Here is a 20027-nt window from a genome sequence, read left to right on the forward strand (position 1 = left end):
TAAATGCCACAGAGCAATTTTATATCTGGGAGAATATAAACTAATGGTGATTTGCTGCATTATTTGGCTTAATTTTTTATCCTGACAAAAATCTGGCCAAAATCAACATGGTTTCTTAAAAACAAAAAGGCAAAAAGGTCTTAAACGACGCACATGTAAATTACAAACCATGAAAAATAATGTCGAAGAACAATCTAACTATAGACGTTTACTTTGATTATTTATTCATTCTACAAACGTAATAAATACATCGAAGAAGTGCTTTGCATGGTAAAAAATTAAAACCTTGAGCAAAAGAGAGCACTGTAAATTTTCACTTGAATGCACTAATAAATCCATCATGGTAATTGCATAGTATGAACATATACTATAATGTGCATAGTTCCTTTGCCAACCAAGCGTCCCTAGGCATAACTTTTATGGGCTTCGAGACAGGTGCCCTTTAAACTGAGTTTTTAGTTTCACAGTACAATGTCTACATATTTGAATTGTGATTCCTGTCCTCTAACATAACAATACACCGTCATTTAGAAACATGATGTTCTTGTTATAAAAAGTACCCTTTCAGTAAACAGAAATTAATCGGGAGCAACGTCGTTCAACGGGTTTCGACATTCTGCATTGCGACAGTTGGGCCGCAATGCTTCGAAAACACAATAAATCAATTCTTTAAGAAAATTCGGCTAAATTCTTCTTACTGCACTGCATGTCTGACAAGTATGAAAATACATTTAACCTCCAATGCACTTATAAAAACGAATAACAAAGATACTCACATGTAAAATTATTGCTATGTCGTCATGGATGTATGCCGATTATGACACTGAAATAATTCACATTGGAGCAAACATTTGTCCAACGCTAAATGCAAACATAACAATGTGTGCCCTCTTTTAAACACTGGACTTCCACAAAAATCCCTTAACTCGCTAAAGTTTCACCTCCTTTATTTTTTGCAACATGGAGGGACTGAACTGCATGTTATGTACGTCCAACATGGCCTCGTCCGCCGACGTGACCCGCTCTTGGCGGGAAATCACCGTCTGGACGCTAGCGTCTTGGGTTCGCGCGCTCATATTGCTGGCAGAAGACGCAGGTCGTCTGCTGGTTTCTTTCAAATGTTCCCTCAGATTGTTATTGTTGGTGGAGGGATCGGAGACGCTGGGTCGTCTGCTTTCCTGTTGCCGCCATAACTTCTCCTGCACTTTGTGCTGGTCTTCTTGCAGAGGGATCATGGCGTGTTCAAGTTTTCTCTTTTCCTTCTTTGACTTGTCTATCTTCTGCTCCAGTTCTTCGCACGTCTCTTGCACGTGGTCAGTGAAGCGAATCATGCTCGGTCTCACGGCTAGCTCCACGTGCATGTCAGAGCGTAAGACAGATTTCCTGTACTTTTCCACTTTCATGTTCCTTCGCAGGAGAAACCTCTGTAGACGGTTTTGTTCATATTGAAGTCGAATAGTTTTGTAATCTTCAGCTTTGGTTTGTTTCGCTTCTGTAAGTTGTTTCACCAGTTGTTCCCTTTCGTTCTGCGCCTTTTCCAATTGTGATTTCAGAGTATCAATACTCTGTTCAGTTTGATAAATCTGAATATTGAGTTCGCTCGAGCGCTCTTCGCGCTGTAGAAGTGACTGCAGTTCATCAATCTGATGAAGAAGAATTGACTCCTGGCCACCTATACTTTTTTCCAGATCTGCCAATTTATCTGAAACAGCCATTTGTATGCGCCTGATGGTTACCAACTTTTCATTCAAGTCTCGAGTTTTAGTGTTTTCTATTTCTAGCCATTTTCTAGCCAACCAAGCCGCTTTATTGCATTTGTGAGTTATATCGGGCACGAAGCGAACAAGATTGATAAGTTTAGGGTTTGTTGCCTTTTCATCAATGTAACTCTCCGTGGAGCCGTAGCTATCAACGCTAAAAAGATCGGGATTAATTTCACATTCGTCATCAAGAAGGACCTCCCACCGTTCTGTAAGATAACGCAAACGTTCAGCGACGTTTTTCAATTCCGTATTATCGTACAGTGTCGCCACCTCTTTGAACTCTTTCCCTAACATCATGAGAGCTTGATATGACGCTACCCGTGGGTCGGGAAGGGCGGGGCTCGCCGCACCAGAAACTGGCTCAGACCCCGGAAGCGGCGGCAATGGGGCGTCTAATTCCTCCAGATTCGCTGTTGCGGCCAGCTCGGTGTTCTCCAAATCCTTCTCATCCTCCTCTTTGATAACTGAGCGCATCATGGCACTAGAGGGCGTGACACTCGGAGTCGACAGCAGCGACTCTACTCCGGGACTTTTCGTGTCTCCTCGGGAATCGTCGTAGAAATATTCCTGCAAGGGCGTGAAAATTCTCTCGGTAAAATTTTGCTTGAGTTCCCGCATGTAAATCACATAATCCAAGAACCATTTTAAATAAAGTAAAATTTTGTTCTCCCTTCTGCTTGGCGTTGACTTGCCAGAGCTGCTTCCTGAGTTAGAGCTGTTTGACGCGCTTCCTTCATTTAAGGCACTCGCGTTCTTCTCTAATTCTTGCACTATGCTCCTAATGTTGGCAAGGGAGTAAACTCCTCCAAGTTTCTTGGCGAGTGGACTGTTATTAAGTTCCGTCATCATTTTGTGAAAAGTCTCATCGCTAAATGTCTCTGAGCTTAGTTTCACCTTTTCCTCGAAAGCCTCTATCTGTCTGTACATGATCTGTGTACGCGCTTCAGCTTCCATGGTGTCCTCCACGCGTAGAGTAGGCTGCAATGACAGAAAGGGGTAGAATTAGCCAGACAAAATACCAAGAAACCGAAAAATACGTGCGTATAATATATGTATTTTAAAAAGTCTCAATATTATTTTGATGAAAGAATAAGTGATGTCAAGCTTAGTGGTCAGATTTTAGATGTACAAAAATGTAGTTTATTCTGTCAAATATGACATTAATTTAAAGCAAACCTCCGCTGGAGGTATATAAAGGATTTTGTAACATAAAGACAACTGAAATTTGTTGACTTAAACCATGTTGTCTGACATTGAAAAGCAGCTGGAAATTAAAAGAAGTATAAATTTGGTAAGTGAAAAATTCACATCAGTTGAAGATATCATGCAACGTCGAACTAACTAACTAACTAACGGCTACCTTTCATGCCCTAAATTATTGATTTACCAAATATTCAATATGCCATAGATCGCCACTGGTCTTTGGATTTAAAAAGACCATTTGGAAAAGTCACCCCAACGATTTTCAAGGGTCGAGCCAATGGCCCCGAACCGATACGCTGGACAAAGAAGAGCCCCAATACCAAAGGCAGATTTAAAAGGAAAGGCGTCATCGGTCGATAGTTCAAAAAAGGCGAATCGTGTTGAGTTGAATGAAAATAAAAAGTGGGAAAGGATCTTAAGTGTGAGAATGTTGATTTCAACACGAACTTTCTGCAAACTATCACCTTTGGCGATGTGATTGCATGGACATCAATTAAAATGACAACCATTCATTTCCGACATGTTTTTGAAAGGTATCGCGAGCCATGGGGTGCTTGAAAATGCAAGTCACTTTTAAATAATCGATTTTCTTAGGACGGACCAAACATATTGTTCACCGCTGATCAAACGTGTATCATCGTTCCACCTAATTATGGGTATTATAGTAGACCTATTCTGTTCTTATATGCCTACATGTAAACGGGTCTAAATGTAAAATATTGCATTGAACGCTTAATAGAGTACTCGCAGAACTAAAAGCCATTCATCTTTTTTCTTTATATTTGTGTCGAATGACTGCATTGTTCTGTTCATTGATTGCCTTATTATCAGCTAAAATGATAGGTTTCGATAATGCAGTACCATTGTATTTTCACTGAAACACACACGTGCCGTGATGCTTTGTATAAATGCTGGTGCGAATAAATGGTTATTGTTGACGTCAAGTTTGCAAGCTTTCGCGAAATGTAGAAAACTCCTGTCTAATTAAAACACAATGACGTGTTAGAATACATGAAACACATTCCAGAAACGAAAGAATGAGTCTCTTCCAGGTTGTTCGGTCTGACAGAGTTTTTGGCTTTAATGAATGAAGCAATTTTCTTTCCCTTTTAGTGAGAATGCATATGTTCTGCATATGTGAATATACGAAAAGTGACGAAGACATGTTATCCATAATTTGGCACTCAAAGACCGGCCTTGGTTAAGTTCAGACGATGAAAAACCAGTTCGGTGCCGAGTAGTCTGGAATCTCACATACCATCGATACTGGGGTCGTTGTGTAGTAATTGTTCAATCAGGTGACTGTCAAAATGAATGGGTACAAGAATATTACAGAATTCCTATAAATAACCCGATACGCTCACCTCATCCCGATGCCCTTTTTATAAATCACACCACTCGCAAACCAAGGTTTTAATGTATTGTTATTTATTGGTCTCAGTGAAGCGATATCAGAAATTGGTACGAAAATATTCCAGATCGAATTCGTCCACTTAACATTAGGTCACATTGCAACCACGTTTCCAATGACAATTTGTCAAGGGGCCACTCCAAATACAATTCTTCTGACAATGAACGGTAATGTCTGCCTCCTGCGGCCATTAGGAGTCATCGAGTACAAAAATTGCGGCGTTATGTATTGAAACAAAATCTTTATTTTTTCTTTTCCAGAAAAATTCGATTTAGTGCGGAAATCCAGGATGGGATATCTTTGACCAAACTACGCATAGTATACATGTACATAACTTTCACTTTCAGTACCCTTTGTTTGAGGTGTTTTGCTATTGTTGATACCATAGTGAAAACATAGCGGGGTGTTTTTAGATCCAGTGATGGAATCCTTGGCACTGTCAATGTAGGGAAACCACAGGCGGTGACTCCTGAGGTGAAACCACCATTAAGAACCCCTACTGTTTTGACCAAGAAATCGATAACCGATTAAAACAACGTTCTTAACAGACATAGGGGGCAAAACGATCGCACCGCACAATAGGTTTTGACGATGTATTCGATATTTTCACCCCTACTGTCCAATGTCAAATTAACCTGGTTATGGCACTCAGAATATGGTTTCCAAGGGCGTTTTGTCCCAGTTCTAGAACATTTATTGACTTCATTTGGTTTCGAACAAAACTTTATGCCTTATCAATTGTATATTGAGTCCCTAAATGTCATCTCCAATACCTTAATTTATGCATTTATTTAACATTTTGCCTCTAGTAAATTGTTTAATTTAATGCAAATATCAATTTTTCTTTTAGATAAAAAAACTAGGTTGTCATATTCTTGCAGTATACATGTATGATAAAGTAGACATTACACTTCGTCCCTTGACGTATTTTCTTGTAACTTGATATTCAATTTTTTAAGAACATTTTTGAAAGGGCATCAAAGGAAATCAAAAGTTATACCGGTTATTTCCGAACACTTCATTCAATCGATTCAAACACTTTCACTCTGACGAAGATCTATCGCTATAAACACATATACACTCATAAATCTGGGTAACATTTGCCGATTTTCTTGCCAAAGATCCGAATATCACGTTATATAAACCATCGATTTTAAAAGTCTATTGTAGGGCTCTTCTCTAACAAACCAAGCAGTGGGCGGCCGTCGTTCATTCACTCTCACCCCACGCGCAATCGAGCAATTAACTCCAACTGGGGTAGTGACGTCATGGGGGATGATTCAGACAAAGGGCCCTGGCTTTAGGACATGGTGTGCTCTTTGATGATAGAGGTCGTCACTTCATGCTCTTGCTTGGACCCCACGTGGAGGAGAGAGGGGAAAACGTACAGGGTGGACCACAAATTTCGCACCACTTAGGAGAATCTTGACTTATACATCAACAGAACTTGTATTAGCAAGTCTGAATCAAATAAACACTTAAACATGCATAAATCAGCAAAATTTTAGCCCTTTTTTTCATTTATCTATTGAATAATTCATTCATGGAATTTCGATGGCACATACTGTACCGGTATATACCTAAAACGGCGTAATACTGTGCCTCCCGCTGAACTTGCCATAACACTTAAATACCGAGATCAGACACGTTCTGCAATAACCAGAGCGGTTCCTTCGAAAAGGGAAGCCGAGAGAAACGGGAGGCAGCGCCAGTGAATGTTGCCTTTGCTTACCAGGGCCACCATAATCATCCAACGCCAAAGATACAAGACACATTGTAAATCCAGACTTGTGTTGTACTTATCCATACGATCGGGAACACACAAACAGCTGGCAGAAATCTCTGAATCTCTGTATATTATTTCTTAATACAACCAGCTTTAATAGATGAATAAAATTTTGAAAAAAGGCGATTAAGATAAATAAGATAAAATAAGATGGGATAAAAAATACATAAGGGGCAAAAAGTGTAAAAGAAAATTAATTTAAAAAGCTTTTAAAAGTAGTCCCATAAGTATTTATTCCTCAGATATAAAGAACGAGGCAAAACGCACTAGCGCGAGTTTTTGAGTCCCCCTGTGGAAGTGCTTTGTACACACATTGGTGTAATACTGTAGTATCGGAATTTAGATTTATCAATACAAAGTCTTAATTTCGCTAATTAACATTGACCGCGTGGCATATTGAATACACATTACCTGTCGTCTCCCTATCAAGCAGGGTCGATCAGATATCTCTAAATTCGTGTAAAAATCACGCGCGCCCCTACGAACAAACATGTGCGCGCGCACGCAGGGTTCATATATCTGATCAAGTTTTAAATTCGTGACTCTGTCTGCAGACTCGTCCCTTTCAGTGACATACGGTGACACTGACAAAATGTCACCAGATCTCATTGAACAGTACTACAGTGTCTTGCATAGATGCATTCAATACAAAAATACCCTTTTCAAGTTCCAACAGCAGCTAAAACTATACAGTGCATGAATTGAGCAAATTCTAGATAAATGAATAAGTGAAAATTGTAAATCAAATCAAACAAAATCAGTAAAATTTCACTTCAAGGTATTCATGATGACAAGCTGTACACTAGGTCACTAAAAATGATCTACCAACAGTTTTCACAAGGATACCATTGGAAGAAAAGCGCGCAATCTCGTCGCTCATAGACTGTCGTGCATGACTATTACAAGATTTGCCTATGAAATCAAAATATCCGAGAGAATAGCCAGTGTTTCGGAAAATATTGAACGTCTTAATCAATCGATCAGCTGTGTTATTGAAAGGTGACCTGTCCACTACGCTCACAAAGCAATATATTCCTTTGCATTGATTGATATTCCTATTGACTCCGATATCAAAGAATTTGGAATTTTTAAATATTTCGTTCGTGAATTCAGTTTTTAGAATGTTTTCTTTATCTATTCCTTTTAATTAATTTATTAATCTATATATTTTTGTCTATCACCGTGGAATTGATATTGAAGCACACCAAAGTAACTAAATGAAACCTTTTTCATGCCGCTTTTAGATTGAAAAATAATGTCATCATACAGCAAATTATGCAGGGAAGATGGCGAATTAATTGTCTTAACTGCAAGTCGGCGCTCTGAATAGGAGGAAATTAGTTACACTGGTTGCGTGCAATTAATGTTTTATCAAGTAACAGAGAAACGTAGCGTTAAAACTGCGATATAAAACAATCAATAATGTATGATGTTTGAGAACTTCACGTAATTTCCCCCAAATGTTCATTATACCCAAAATGCGCATGTATTAGAAAAAAAGCTACACGATTTGCGACATATGTAGTAATTGAATCGTAGGTAAAAATATGTGTTCGAGGGATAATCGAAATCTTTGTCGTTATTTGTTCCAAGGAGATGGTGACCCTCTGTGTTAAATAAGGGGAAACGTACTGAGTTCAATGTGTCTGTTACGGTTTGAGACTTTTTATGCCCCTGTGTTCATTTGAAGTATTTTCATATTTTGGTACATGTATAAGAATATAAGAGACTTTATAAATAAACAGGCGAATAATTACAAAATCGAATGAGTGAATATAAAAAAAATAGGAAGTAAGAGAGCACTCACCTTTGCCTTCTCGTCTGCCATTTTGGAAAATGCTGGTCGATCGTCTGCCCACTGAAGAAAATAAAAAGTTCGATATATTCACGAAACCCATATCTAATGTTACAACCAATGGGTGAGAAGATAATATTTGATGTGAAATAGAAAATGCCCCAGATGTTACTTTTACTATAAGAACAACCAGGATCCTGTATAACTACAAATCTGAAGATGACTGAGAATACATAGCGTCAAATATGCATTAAATTTTCAAAAAGAAATTAAAGTATTTAGAACTTATAACTAGGCTCTAGGGATTTATTGTAATTTTCCTGACATTTGCTTTTTTATTCACAATGGTTTCTTTACAGACGGCACATTTTAGGCATTTAGCAGTTATCTAGGATTGAGGTCTAATCGTTCGCAAAAAAAGCTCTTTTTCGTGTTTGTTTTATAAAACAGTTTAACGCCGATGAACAGTTTCATTTGCTTCAAATTAGTAACCATAGAACAAAAGTCTTTTTCATCAACTACATGTACAGCCTTGTGACCGGTCACAGCGGGGACTGCTGACGAAATATCGGATCTTGCCAACATTCCACTGTACCACAGTTAATGTGCTGCTAATGATACAATTAATATGTAATTTTTATATAACTTATATGCATAGTTGTTTAGAAAATATCTGAGTGTGATGGGAGATAAAATACTAAATCTTTAATCCGTAAATATAAGTGAAAACCAGTTCCCTCGTGGTTAATATAGTTAAATGACACCGTAATAAGAAAATAGCTTAATTAACAAGTTGATTTCAAACTTTAAACTATAAATACTAAGGTTTAAAACAAAATTAAGTGTCCTTACTGTATTTATACATCAACAAGAGCTCAACAATGCATACCTTTCACCTAGATATCACTGTAAAGGCGCATGGATTTTCAATAAGCCGTAACACATTCTTTGGCTTATGTACGCAAATCTTTTCACTCTCTTATGCCATTTTGCCTATATGTTCCAGCACAAATACATGGATTTTCAATATGTGATCCCGTTCCTTCGCTTATTTACCTAATTTCTGCTATTGTTTTAGCCACTTGCTAGCGTTCTATAACGAGAACATCAAAAGGAATTATTCACACCATTACTTCATCTTGCAATTGCCAACACTATCTTTGGAGCGCGCACTGCCGGTAGCGTCTGATCCAATAGTAACAAATACTATACATAAGTGCAATGAATCTGAGAACGCAGGCGAATTTGGCAAACGGTATTACGGTTGATCTAAAACAAAAGGAGCAACCAGTCGTGATACTATATATATACTGTAGTGTGATGCCGTAGTATTAGGCCTGAGGGTGAGCGTGGGATTTTAGAACCCCACGTAGTTTGTACACACGGATTATGATTATTACAAATATTTAATAACATTGAATAAGTTATGATAATACAGCGAAATAAGATGAAAAATTATGTAAAAGATCAAACGAATAAGTAGATTACGCGTAAATATTTAAGTGCATAAGGAAAATAGTTGGATTCATTGGATGAACTAATAAATGAATAAAGAAAATAATAGAACACAAAAAGACCAAATCTATATTACCCTGTCGTCATAAACATTTTAAAAAAATATTAACCGAGCAGCGCTACGTTCGGTTCTTGAACTTAAAGTGCACTCTGAAATATGTTCTTGATAATCGAATTTTTTCGATAGGTACACAGCGTAAATAGACGATAACTTGCATAAACTGCATTTTCTAATCGCGTATGAAATCAATCAGAACACGGGCCGCTGATAACATGCTTCATAAAAAAATAATTTTCAAATAAATTTTCAAGATCTTTCCTGGGGCCCTTCAATTTAATGTCTCATATCTTTATAATTCTATTTCTTTGAAACCTTGTGCATTTGACAACAATAAACCAATAAATCATTAACATTATATTTTAAATACGATAACCTTTGATACTCCATCAAGGCGAATGATCATATTTTTTATCAACACGTTTAATCAATTAATAGAGTTTCTTATCAGGCGCCAGTTATGATTATTTCATATCGAATAGATACTAAGGCCACATATAGGCCTAGCTATCATTACATTTTCTTATCATTCCGTCAACTCTGCGTTACGCGATATGTAGCGTATTAATTGACTTGAATTAACACTTCCCACGTTGAAGTATCTGCTCTTATTTTCACTAAAAACGTGCATTAGCAGGCCCGTAGCCAGCAATTTCAAAGGGGGGGTTCTTTTTCTGAAAAAGTGGACCTTTTACCATATAATACCCATGTACCTACGTCAAATTTTACCTAGAGTGGACCTTTTAACAGCAAAAAGGGGGGTTCTTTCGAACCCCCCCCCCCGACCCCCCCCCCCCTGGCTACGGGCCTGATTTGACAACTAGATCGTCTTTGTGATTGTCTTATACGCAGTTGCAGTTTGTAAATTCTGTCTAAACGTATTGTCTATCTGACTTTTACTGTCTTGGTAACCTATTTGATGTACTCAGTAACTCGCAGCTGCATGTACTGCATGTATTAGACTTATACTGTAGTAATGCCAAGCGTACAATTAAGCAAATGATTTATTACACGAACGATATCATCAGCTACTCGTAATTTGTCAATAACTTTTTATTGCTTTATGCCATTGCTGCTGTAAGTATGGATCTTCTAACGTCAGCGTGGAGTATGTTTCAAGGTCTCTCTCTCTCTCTCTCTCGTGCAGTACATGGATTAGTTTTTTATATCTACTGAATATTGATTTCTTCACCGGACCTTAGCAGCTAATGCAAATACTCTTATAACCTTATAGACTGAACACTACATTTGATACAAACACAGTTGTGTTCTTACCTGTCTGTCTAGTCACCTGTCCTCGGTCGGCTATCCGTAGGCCCCCATTCGTAAACTTGTCCACCCCAACAACACTAGCATTCAGTGTTGACCACACAAGGGGTCAGTTACTGCGTTGGTCACTACCCTTAACGTCAGCACAGGCTATCCGGCGTTCTCATGGACAAGCCACTCGCGTCTCATATACACACTGTTCTGAACGCCGACTGGCAACTTATTATTCCCAACTGCCTTTTAAATAGCGGCAGTGTACTCCCTACGTGTGTGACGCTTTGAGCGTTGCCCGCCACCGGCTCTGTGCTCTACGTGACGCCGGAATGTCGCGCTGCTCGGTATCTAGCGGCCTCGGTATCTAGTGAGGCAGTGACGAGATCGATCGCTTGCTGTGTTACGCTGATCAATAGCAGCACACACACAGAGATTCGTCGATCACCACGTACCTTGATCATCGGGTGCAGTTTTGACGATGCCGTAATTGGTCTCCATGGGCTGATGGATATCGCGGCGGGGTGCATGACGCAATTGAAGATTTTTTTATGTGTGTTTTGTTCGAATTCATTCATTCATGAATTTTTCATTGATGAAATCGTTAATTAGCCTACGATTGCTAATTGTTCTTCCATACTCCGCCCGTTCATTTATGCCCTTATTCGTCCATTCATTCATTTATTCATGTTCACTCACGCATCCTCTCATCCATCTGTCTGTTCATTCATAAAGTAATACAGTATCCACTTCCACACTCGTTCATCCGGATCCATATCTCAATACGTTATTCACTGAGTAATGAGCGGTATGGAATATCTTTTCCGTACGGAGATATTCTAAAGGCCTTTCACCAGAGGAATTGGCTCGACCTAATGTAATTTAAATAGAAATTGGGTCTCATTATTAGACATTACGATAACCTCACAGTACGGCGGCCCTTAATTACAATGGTGTCACTGCTGTTCTTGTGTGTGTACGCTAAGGTCTGTTTTCAGTGAACATGGGTCGGCATAACTTAGTACGACCCATATCAGAAGGCTTTCTTATTATGATTAGATCACCACAGGAGGACAATGTGTACAACGCCTGACTTGCCTCTATCAAATTAAAATAACTTTTTATGGGACAAGGGATTGATTAGTTGTACCTCATGTGGTGACCTTATAACCCCTTCTTGTAGCTTACAAATGATTTTTGCCGAGAATTGGTCTAAATCTTAAGGCTAGGCCTGGTGTAACGGAACTGAGGGTCCGCGTAACAGAAAGTCCGAACTCCATATAGGGGCCTAGTTAATGGTTAGGGTTAGTCTGACCTAAGTGGGTCAAAATCTAGGGCGAGGCTTACCTGTACAAATGAATGGGAAGCGGACTCTCTGTTATGGGGGACTCTGTCACGTTACACCGGTTTTACCAAAAAAAAAAATATGTCAGTTCCCTGGCTAAGGATATGTGTATGGTGTCATGAGAGTGCTGTAACGTTGTTCCTGATAGGGTAAGACGTGTGCATGTGACCTTGTAACGTTGGTAACAAAGATGTTAGCCACTTGAAATGACTTAAGTTTTTATCATTATTATTATTATTATTATTATTATTATTATTATTATTATTTTTAACCGGGGCAAGAATTTTAGTTTACTTTTAGTGAGGAAAACCAGGTATTGTCCAATGTGAATGACATTTTACAACCAGAAAAGCCTAGTCAATGTTGCAGGCTAATGTGTACTTTATTTAAGTGGCCTTTTATGGATTTGCTTTGAACTGAACTAGACCAAATTTCTGATTAAATATTTAGTCCAATTTTGGGCTTAGGTTTCTTCATTGTGAAAGACAGGTCGTGTTAAGTGAAGTTGGCCTTTATCCACATGTACAAAACAATGTGTACAGAGTGACATAATGGATGTTATCATGACAAATTGTAGAACAATACGAGAGGTAGCAATGAAATTATTTTAAGTCAATATTGATGTATTTTATTTGCATTTCTACCTCTATGGTCGTTCAGCGGAACTGAAAACATCAATATGGGGCCTTGAACACCTTGAAGATCATGTAGACCGCATCTTAAGTCGATAATGAGAGAGTCGTCGAGAAAGGAAGATACATTATTGAACTAAATTGCTCCAGTATTATATCACTGCTTAATTTTACAGGACGCACATTTGACACCAAGAATCAAATAGGTACAAGTTCTAATGCGCGGAACATGACGCCAACACTTTCTCTAATTCTTTCTTAATTCTTGTCCACATTATTCATTTAATTTGATTTCAGTGAGACCTTTTGAGATTCTTAAACAGTAAACTTGATTAACTATATTAACTGTTTATCCAAGCAGCAAATCAGAAGGAAAATAACAGTCTTTTCGTGTTACACAAAGGAAGACCTTAGCAAAATCGTTACGGTAGCACTTAGGCGTATATAAAATTGAGAACGGATAACGGATATTGGAACAATCAAGATTTGAAAGAGTTTGCAAAACAAAAACGTCTGATAACGCTGACTGCACTAATTTGAAGTCAAGAAAAACTCGATTAAAATAATAATAATAGCGTCAGAATACAAGGTGATCCTGTGCTTTTTGTCATATGCGATTTGTTTATAATTAACATTACAATTGTTGTGTTGTGGTGTTTTTAATGCTCTGATTAAGTCGACGCTTTTCGATTGAATTGGAGCAATACAAAAAAAGCAAGGAATCGTCTTCGCATGTTGTGTTTATTGATGACAAGTAGTTTAGGTGCCGGTGTCACAGCAATGGCAGTCCTGGGAATGGAAGTCCGGGGTCCAATATGATAAGTACAGGTTAGGGTTAATCGGAGTATTGGGGTTAGTATATGGGGCGAATGTGACCTGTACAAAGTAATGGGAACGGACTACGGTTCCTGGAAGACTACCATTCCTGTTACACCGGCTAAATGAGTGCCTGCGTGCTATATTAACTCCTTCATTAAAATACCGAAATAAAATTGTAAAATATGCTGAGAAATGGAAAAATATTCGGACAAACCATGCTATATGGACTTAAATTAATCTAATACTGAATAAAAATGTTCACATATTCGAAATGAATGTTTCATCTTGAAAACATCAGTAAACCACAATAATACCATCGGTGGACTTAAAAAAGAATTACAACAACAACCATAACACCAGCGTCGACAATAACAACAGTCCAGACGACCTCCCCGGCGTCCTAACTTAACTGTTTATTATCAAAGTATCAATCGGCCCAACCCTGATCCCTCCCGGAGTGGGAGGGTGTGTGGTAAGAAAAGAATTCCCACAATCGCACAAAAATCGATCTGAAGGGTGTTTGTTTGTACCAGATCACACTTGAAAATGGCCAACAGTTCACGTACAAGTGAGTACATATACAGCACCCTGAGTTTTGGAGACTGTCAGAGTGAATGTTCTATGTGTCAGCGCCTCTGACGTATCCAGGATATGAATAAGGGGGCAACGGTCCTTTGCACCCCCCTTACCCCCCCCCCCCCTACACACACACACAGGCACACACAAACACACACACACACACACACACATACACACACACACGTCGCCATCACTACAAGTACAAAGGGAATTGTAGATCACATGGTTAAATATGGGGACAGTTTGTAGTAGCTACATGGGTTTCAATCCAGTCTTTTTCTCATTTTAGGTGAGGGTCAGGTTATGAATCCACAGAATTTTTTTCACGGCTGGCGGGGGGCAGTGATAGCAGGCAAAATTACAAGTTGCAGGTTTTATTTCGAACCACGACCGTCTTTTCTCTCCAAAGAGTATCCGCATGCAGTTAATATGCTATTTGTCTGAACAGTGGTCAGTTTTTCTATTCCGTGATTTCTATTATTCATTTCCTCAAACGTTAGGATATTTTGGCAGCATCATTCGATAAAATGATAAACAGAATGAAGAGACAGAGGATGCCAAAGTCATTTTGATCTCCATGCAATGCTTGTTTTTATAACCCGAAAAATCAGTATCGATATTAAGACTGCGCAAAAGGTGATAACGCCATTAAGTCATCCTCGGGTGATTCCGTAACGATTTTTTCCGAACAATGATTACAGCTCTCTGTGAGACAATTGCATGCGCACGAAAAGACGTTTTAGATTTTGCATGAACCACAGACCGTGTATATCAATCATATGAGTATTAACTGCATATTATCATTGAAACGGGCGTATTAATTATATTCTTTTCACCAACACATTTTGTGCAAGCAGGTGTCCTCATTTTCAATGCACATTCCTTGCCAGCATATTCATAAGTTAATAGGAAAATACACTTGCACGAAATACTCCACTTAGGCCGCATTCAGAAGAAGTTGATCCGCGGACTAACAGATCCGCGGATCAAGTATGGCAGACCCACTTAAATGTTTGCCGCATAATCCGGTAATAGACACTGAATAGTTTCCCCACGGAGAATACGTACGCGACAAGCATTCAAGTGGGTCGGCCATATCTGATCAGAACATTGATCTGAATGCGACCTCACACCGACTACGATGGCGCTTACAATATTTTTTATCTTTATGTCAACTTGAATTTTTATCCATTTTGACACAATTTGCAATCAAGATATCTAAAATATTTCTACATGTCGTTCAAATCTAATTACGTCTTGTTTGCACCATTGGCGTGATACCGCATTTCGAAAATAATTGCTTAATTTCTTTCTCTTTTTTAACAAAACTGTATCGTATCAAAATCTTTTTATGCTACTGTTGTAAAAAGAAATTTTATTATTGCATAAAAAGTACTTTTTCTGCATTCAAGCAGAGTGGAGAAGTCCAATATATTGAACATTAATAATATAGACTATTACGACGTACAGTAAGTAGACATAAACACGTGCACTCAACAGTCACATGGATATCTTTTTCACACCATGTATGATGCCGACTGGTGATTTTTGAAAGCTTTGCCCAATAATGGGTAATGCAATTTCACTCGCTCTTTTTTCTCCCGAACAGATGAATAATTTATGTATATAGGCCTATCCTGCTGCTCGTAGAATACATAAATCCTATACCATATTTGGAGATTTTAAAACTTAAGTTGGGTCTTTTTTCTCTTTCAGAAACTCTAGGTCGGTGGGCTGTCTACACCCTCTCAGTGAACCCGTTCCGTAGAACCACTTTAATAACTCGTCTTTTTTGTACCACTTTGGAGGAGTTCGACCGACCTCGTTTAGTTTGGCGCAAAAACCGCACCAATTCACGTCCGGTCCGTCCATAGTTCTCGTGCTCTTATAATGGTTCCGCCATTCCAGGTAAGGAAGATAAAGTGTCTCGTTTCTGTCTAACATCAAGATGTAGTCAGCTAGCGCTTTCGGCGAGCGGAAATCGTCTGTGTTGATATGCCAGTCCGGTCGGAAACCGAGGCGCGTGTAGTTGCTGCCACTGCGGCTTATGAGTACGACATCCAAATTCACCATTCTGTAGAATTTTTCCGTTATGTAGTCCTCTGCTAAACTGTTCTCGAATGCGAGATAAAATTTGAAGGTTTTGTTTATGTAATCGAAACATTTTCCAGGGCAAGGCCTCCCACATTTCCCAATGATATCGACATCTACGTATTTCTGTAATTCTGCGACATATTCCTCTCGTCTGCTCATCGTTTTACAGTCGCTGGCCAACCAACCAATCAACTTAGTCTTTGATCTCGCGATTTCACGGAAATCTCGCCGTAGTGGGATGTCGCGTTTTACAATCCTCCCATAAGGCGTATAAACGTCTGAATCCACCCTGTGAGTAAATGTCCAGTTAAAACTACCAGGAAGCGTTCCTTTTACGTCAATGTGTGTATGGTAGCCTACCTGACACGGGGCTTCAAGAGTGTGAAAAACCCACACCTGGTGTGGGGATTTTTTCATGGGGAGCTCACATCCATCTTCTTTCCTCCCTTGACATTGCTGGTTGAAATATTTTGTGGCCACATTGAATATTACCGCATCCGCTTCGTTGGTGAACGCTCTGTCTGTTAATATAAGGCAGTTGTTTATAGGGCAATCTTTAAAGATAGGCTTCCGTTTTACGTCATAGTAAAACACATAATCATTCCATAGTAAAATCCGTTTCGCGGCACGTGGCCGGCTTACGAAGGATGCCTTGTGTTTCCCGTCAGAAGCCCTCGTGACGGACATGTTACCCAGTTCAGACACTTGCCTGGGTCTGATATGTCTTATGCTGCTTGGACGCAATGTAAAAATCACACAGATACACCAAATGCATGACAAAAACAGAAAGCCAACCAAAACGTCTCTCCTTTTCAACATCTTATTTGTGAAAGGCGTCGTTAACGTCCATGTCCCCTGCAGAGGAAATGTCGGATAGGTCGCACGGTGGAAGCGAGCCATATAAAGACAGGCGATGTTAATGATTCCGGTATCAAAGTTGCAAACACAGTCGACTATATATGCAGATAGCATGTGCGAGATGAGCCCATATAATATGCCTCATGCATGAATTTTTTACACTGTAAGTGGCGTATATTCAAAACAGATGGAAATGCTACTAATGCGTGGTGTAGTCATCTTCACGATTTTACAGCACAAGGAGTGTCCGCTGTAATAGAAACTTCATTATGTAGGCCTACTGCAGGAAAGGTGTTGACTTCCAAATGCATTTGGAGCTAAACTTGTGCAGAGTAGAACACCGTAGCACAGCGTAGTATGCTACACTGCGGGATAGGATTTGGGGCGAATCTTCTTGTTCTTCCTGATGGCAATCGGGAAATTATTTTATTTTGATTTTTTAAAGTCCTGGATTGATCCTTGACCTCTGTGTACACGTACAGGAACGGTTTCCTTGAATATAGACTGTTCACACGAGTGGACAAAAGAGCTTCTTCAGATGCAAAGATGTAAAACAGTCGATTAAGCACGTACGATCACTCACTGTACATGTTTTCTACTTAATTAAAAAGACAGTAAATAGCGCCAGTGTAAGAAAAACAGACGTGAAAAGTATAAAAGCTGGCCTCAGGTCAAGCAGAGACGCACTGGTAGGCCTATATTTCTTCAAAATTATACGCTTTTAGACATAATATCTCTCAGTTATGTATTTTGAAAGTCAGTTTTAATTTGGTGTCAGTTTGACAGTAGGCCTAATTTTAAACAGAAATTATTTTTATTTGATAAATATCAGCAGAATCGTCTGCTCCTCTGAGACCCACCCATTTTGGCAGACGTACCTATTTCCTAGAACACCTGCGTTGTTGCAAGAGACCCTACTAATACTTTCCCTTACAATGTTACATGGACCGCTGACTTAAGCGAGTTTCATCAATATTTTTTTAATTAGGCCACACTTTTTTATTTTTATGGATGACATCCTGCGCGCGCACCGATTTTCGTCCGTTCTCCAAAAAAAAAAAAAAAAAAAAAAAAAATCCCCCCCCCCCCCCCCCCAAGGAAGTCGGTTGTCGCAAACGTCGTTATTGAATTTGCCGGAAAATGCAATCGGCAATCCTCGGCTAATTCCGCAAGCTCCATACTGTCATTGTCGACTGCGGAGACATCCGAGTAGTTCCGAGAGCGGAAAATGAGCTTTCTGCGCATGCGTATTATCACCACGTGGAAATATGGCGGCTTTGCCGTCAAATTCATCTCTAGCATTAATTTCAAAATACACGACAATTAAAGTCATAAAGAGAACGGGGGCCGTCGTTTTGGATTGGTTTGCCATTGATGTTGGACATGAAGATATCACCCTTTTACAATTATACGAAAGGCTGGCCGCGCCCGGAAAATTTCGGTGACATTCTGTCCAAAGCAGCACATACCAGGTTTTTTTTGTAGCGAAAAAAGGGTCGACAAGAGCGTCGTGGTATTTGGTGGACTGAAGGTCGGACAGGCCGCCCGATAGTTGGTTGCTACGTGTGAGTCAAAGTAGACAAAATGGCATCGACCGAAATTACTTTTTTAGCTTTGGTAGTAGGAAGCATAGGCCTATCTTTGCTTCATTTTTTTAACAATTCTGTGAAGTGTTTACACTGCTTTAATTTTCTGAGAGTAGGCCTACAAATAAAGACACGCTGTTTATTTGATATTTGTATTATTGATTGCTATACCAACAGAATGCATGAAATAACCTTAAATAGATTTGGTAATATGCAGCATAGGCCCTATATATTCATGACTTTTTACCTTTCTACGAAGTAGGCCCTATTCACAATGCTTTAATATTTTGAGAGCATGGATAAAGACATGTTGTTAGTTTGATACGTGTTTCTGTGGTAATTTAGTGTTTCCAGCTGTGTACTGAAAACATAACATTTCTTAAGCATTTTTTTTTTTTTTTGGACCGTTTTTTTTTTTTTTTTCGCCCGCTCGCACCGACTTTGGGGTCCCCAGAGGATGTCATCCATAAAATTAAAAATGTGTGGCCTTATTTTAAAACCTAAGCTACTGCTGTAAATAATCAATTTCACGGTAGGCCTACCTATAGACCTGCTAGTAAGATCCCTTATGATGTTACATGGACTTCTGACTAGAGTGGGTTTCACACTGGCTTTTTTATATTTTAACACTCAAACTAACAATAGGCCTACTGCAATAAATAATCGATTCCACAGCACAGCACTTAATAAATATTTCATCGAGGATGCTCTACGTCTACTTAATTTCGAAACAGCTCATTAAGTAACTGTGTGAAAACAACGGCAGCCTACATAATAACAATTATATTATAAATATAAAAAATGTAACAGTCATTATCATCCACAATCAAGTAAATAGATAGTGAATCAGAATATAGATAATGAGACAGATCTGGTAGGCTAAATATTGATAACGAAGCAAGAAAAGTTGCCCTTTTTCGGTCTATTTGCATGCAAAAATATTCAATCCGCGACATATTTAAGTCTCCTGTTGTTAAAGTGAGGAATGTCCGTAAAGAATAAATAAAATGATTTTTAGAACTAACCCAATCCATGAATACAGGGACATGCAGTATTTAAGGTCTGTCAGTATTTTTCCAATGTGCAAAAATTAATTCGGTCGACTGTGCCGATTGTTCCTCCTTACTGCTCGTCCTTGGGTCATGTTGAGTATACTGAACGGTTTCAGAATACAGACCCTTTTTATCTCTCTTTTTTTTTTTTTAAATCTGAAATCTGAAAAGCTTAGGCCTATTTCTCTACCTCAGAGGATGGAAGGTCTGAAAATATACAAAACATGTGGTAGGCTGAGCTTTAAAAACAACAACAACAACAAAAACAAAA

The 20027-nt window shown here is 38.9% G+C and overlaps 2 protein-coding genes across 2 annotated transcripts; both read right to left on the bottom strand.

The window, feature by feature from the left end:
- Nucleotides 1-212: 212 nt before the first annotated feature.
- LOC106165580 (uncharacterized) lies at nucleotides 213-11326 on the bottom strand. Its single transcript, XM_013543836.2, has 3 exons — nucleotides 10807-11326; nucleotides 7971-8021; nucleotides 213-2741 (listed from the first exon to the last, which is right to left on the bottom strand). The coding sequence occupies exons 2-3, from the start codon at nucleotides 7989-7991 to the stop codon at nucleotides 930-932; spliced, it is 1833 nt and encodes a 610-aa protein (XP_013399290.2). The 5' UTR covers nucleotides 7992-8021; nucleotides 10807-11326; the 3' UTR covers nucleotides 213-929.
- Nucleotides 11327-15521: 4195 nt separating this feature from the next.
- Nucleotides 15522-18088, bottom strand: LOC147761565 (lewis-type alpha-(1,3)-fucosyltransferase-like). Its single transcript, XM_087014178.1, has one exon. It carries the CDS (start codon nucleotides 17230-17232, stop codon nucleotides 15856-15858), a length of 1377 nt encoding a protein of 458 aa, XP_086870304.1. The 5' UTR covers nucleotides 17233-18088; the 3' UTR covers nucleotides 15522-15855.
- Between the last annotated feature and the right edge of the window lie 1939 nt (nucleotides 18089-20027).

Source organism: Lingula anatina, chromosome 5 (assembly GCF_051362555.1).
Source record: "Lingula anatina isolate TDL-2025a chromosome 5, LinAna3.0, whole genome shotgun sequence".
NCBI classification, from domain to species: Eukaryota; Metazoa; Brachiopoda; class Lingulata; order Lingulida; family Lingulidae; genus Lingula; species Lingula anatina.

Bases quoted from the DNA above. Each gene is read 5' to 3' on its own strand.
- LOC106165580 (XM_013543836.2), bottom strand. From the start codon at position 7,991: ATGGCAGACGAGAAGGCAAAG. The intron at 2,742-7,970 runs GTGAGTGCTCTC...CTGTCATTGCAG, and splicing joins TGGCAGACGAGAAGGCAAAG to CCTACTCTACGCGTGGAGGA.
- LOC147761565 (XM_087014178.1), bottom strand. From the start codon at position 17,232: ATGCTATCTGCATATATAGTCGACTGTGTTTGCAACTTTGATACCGGA.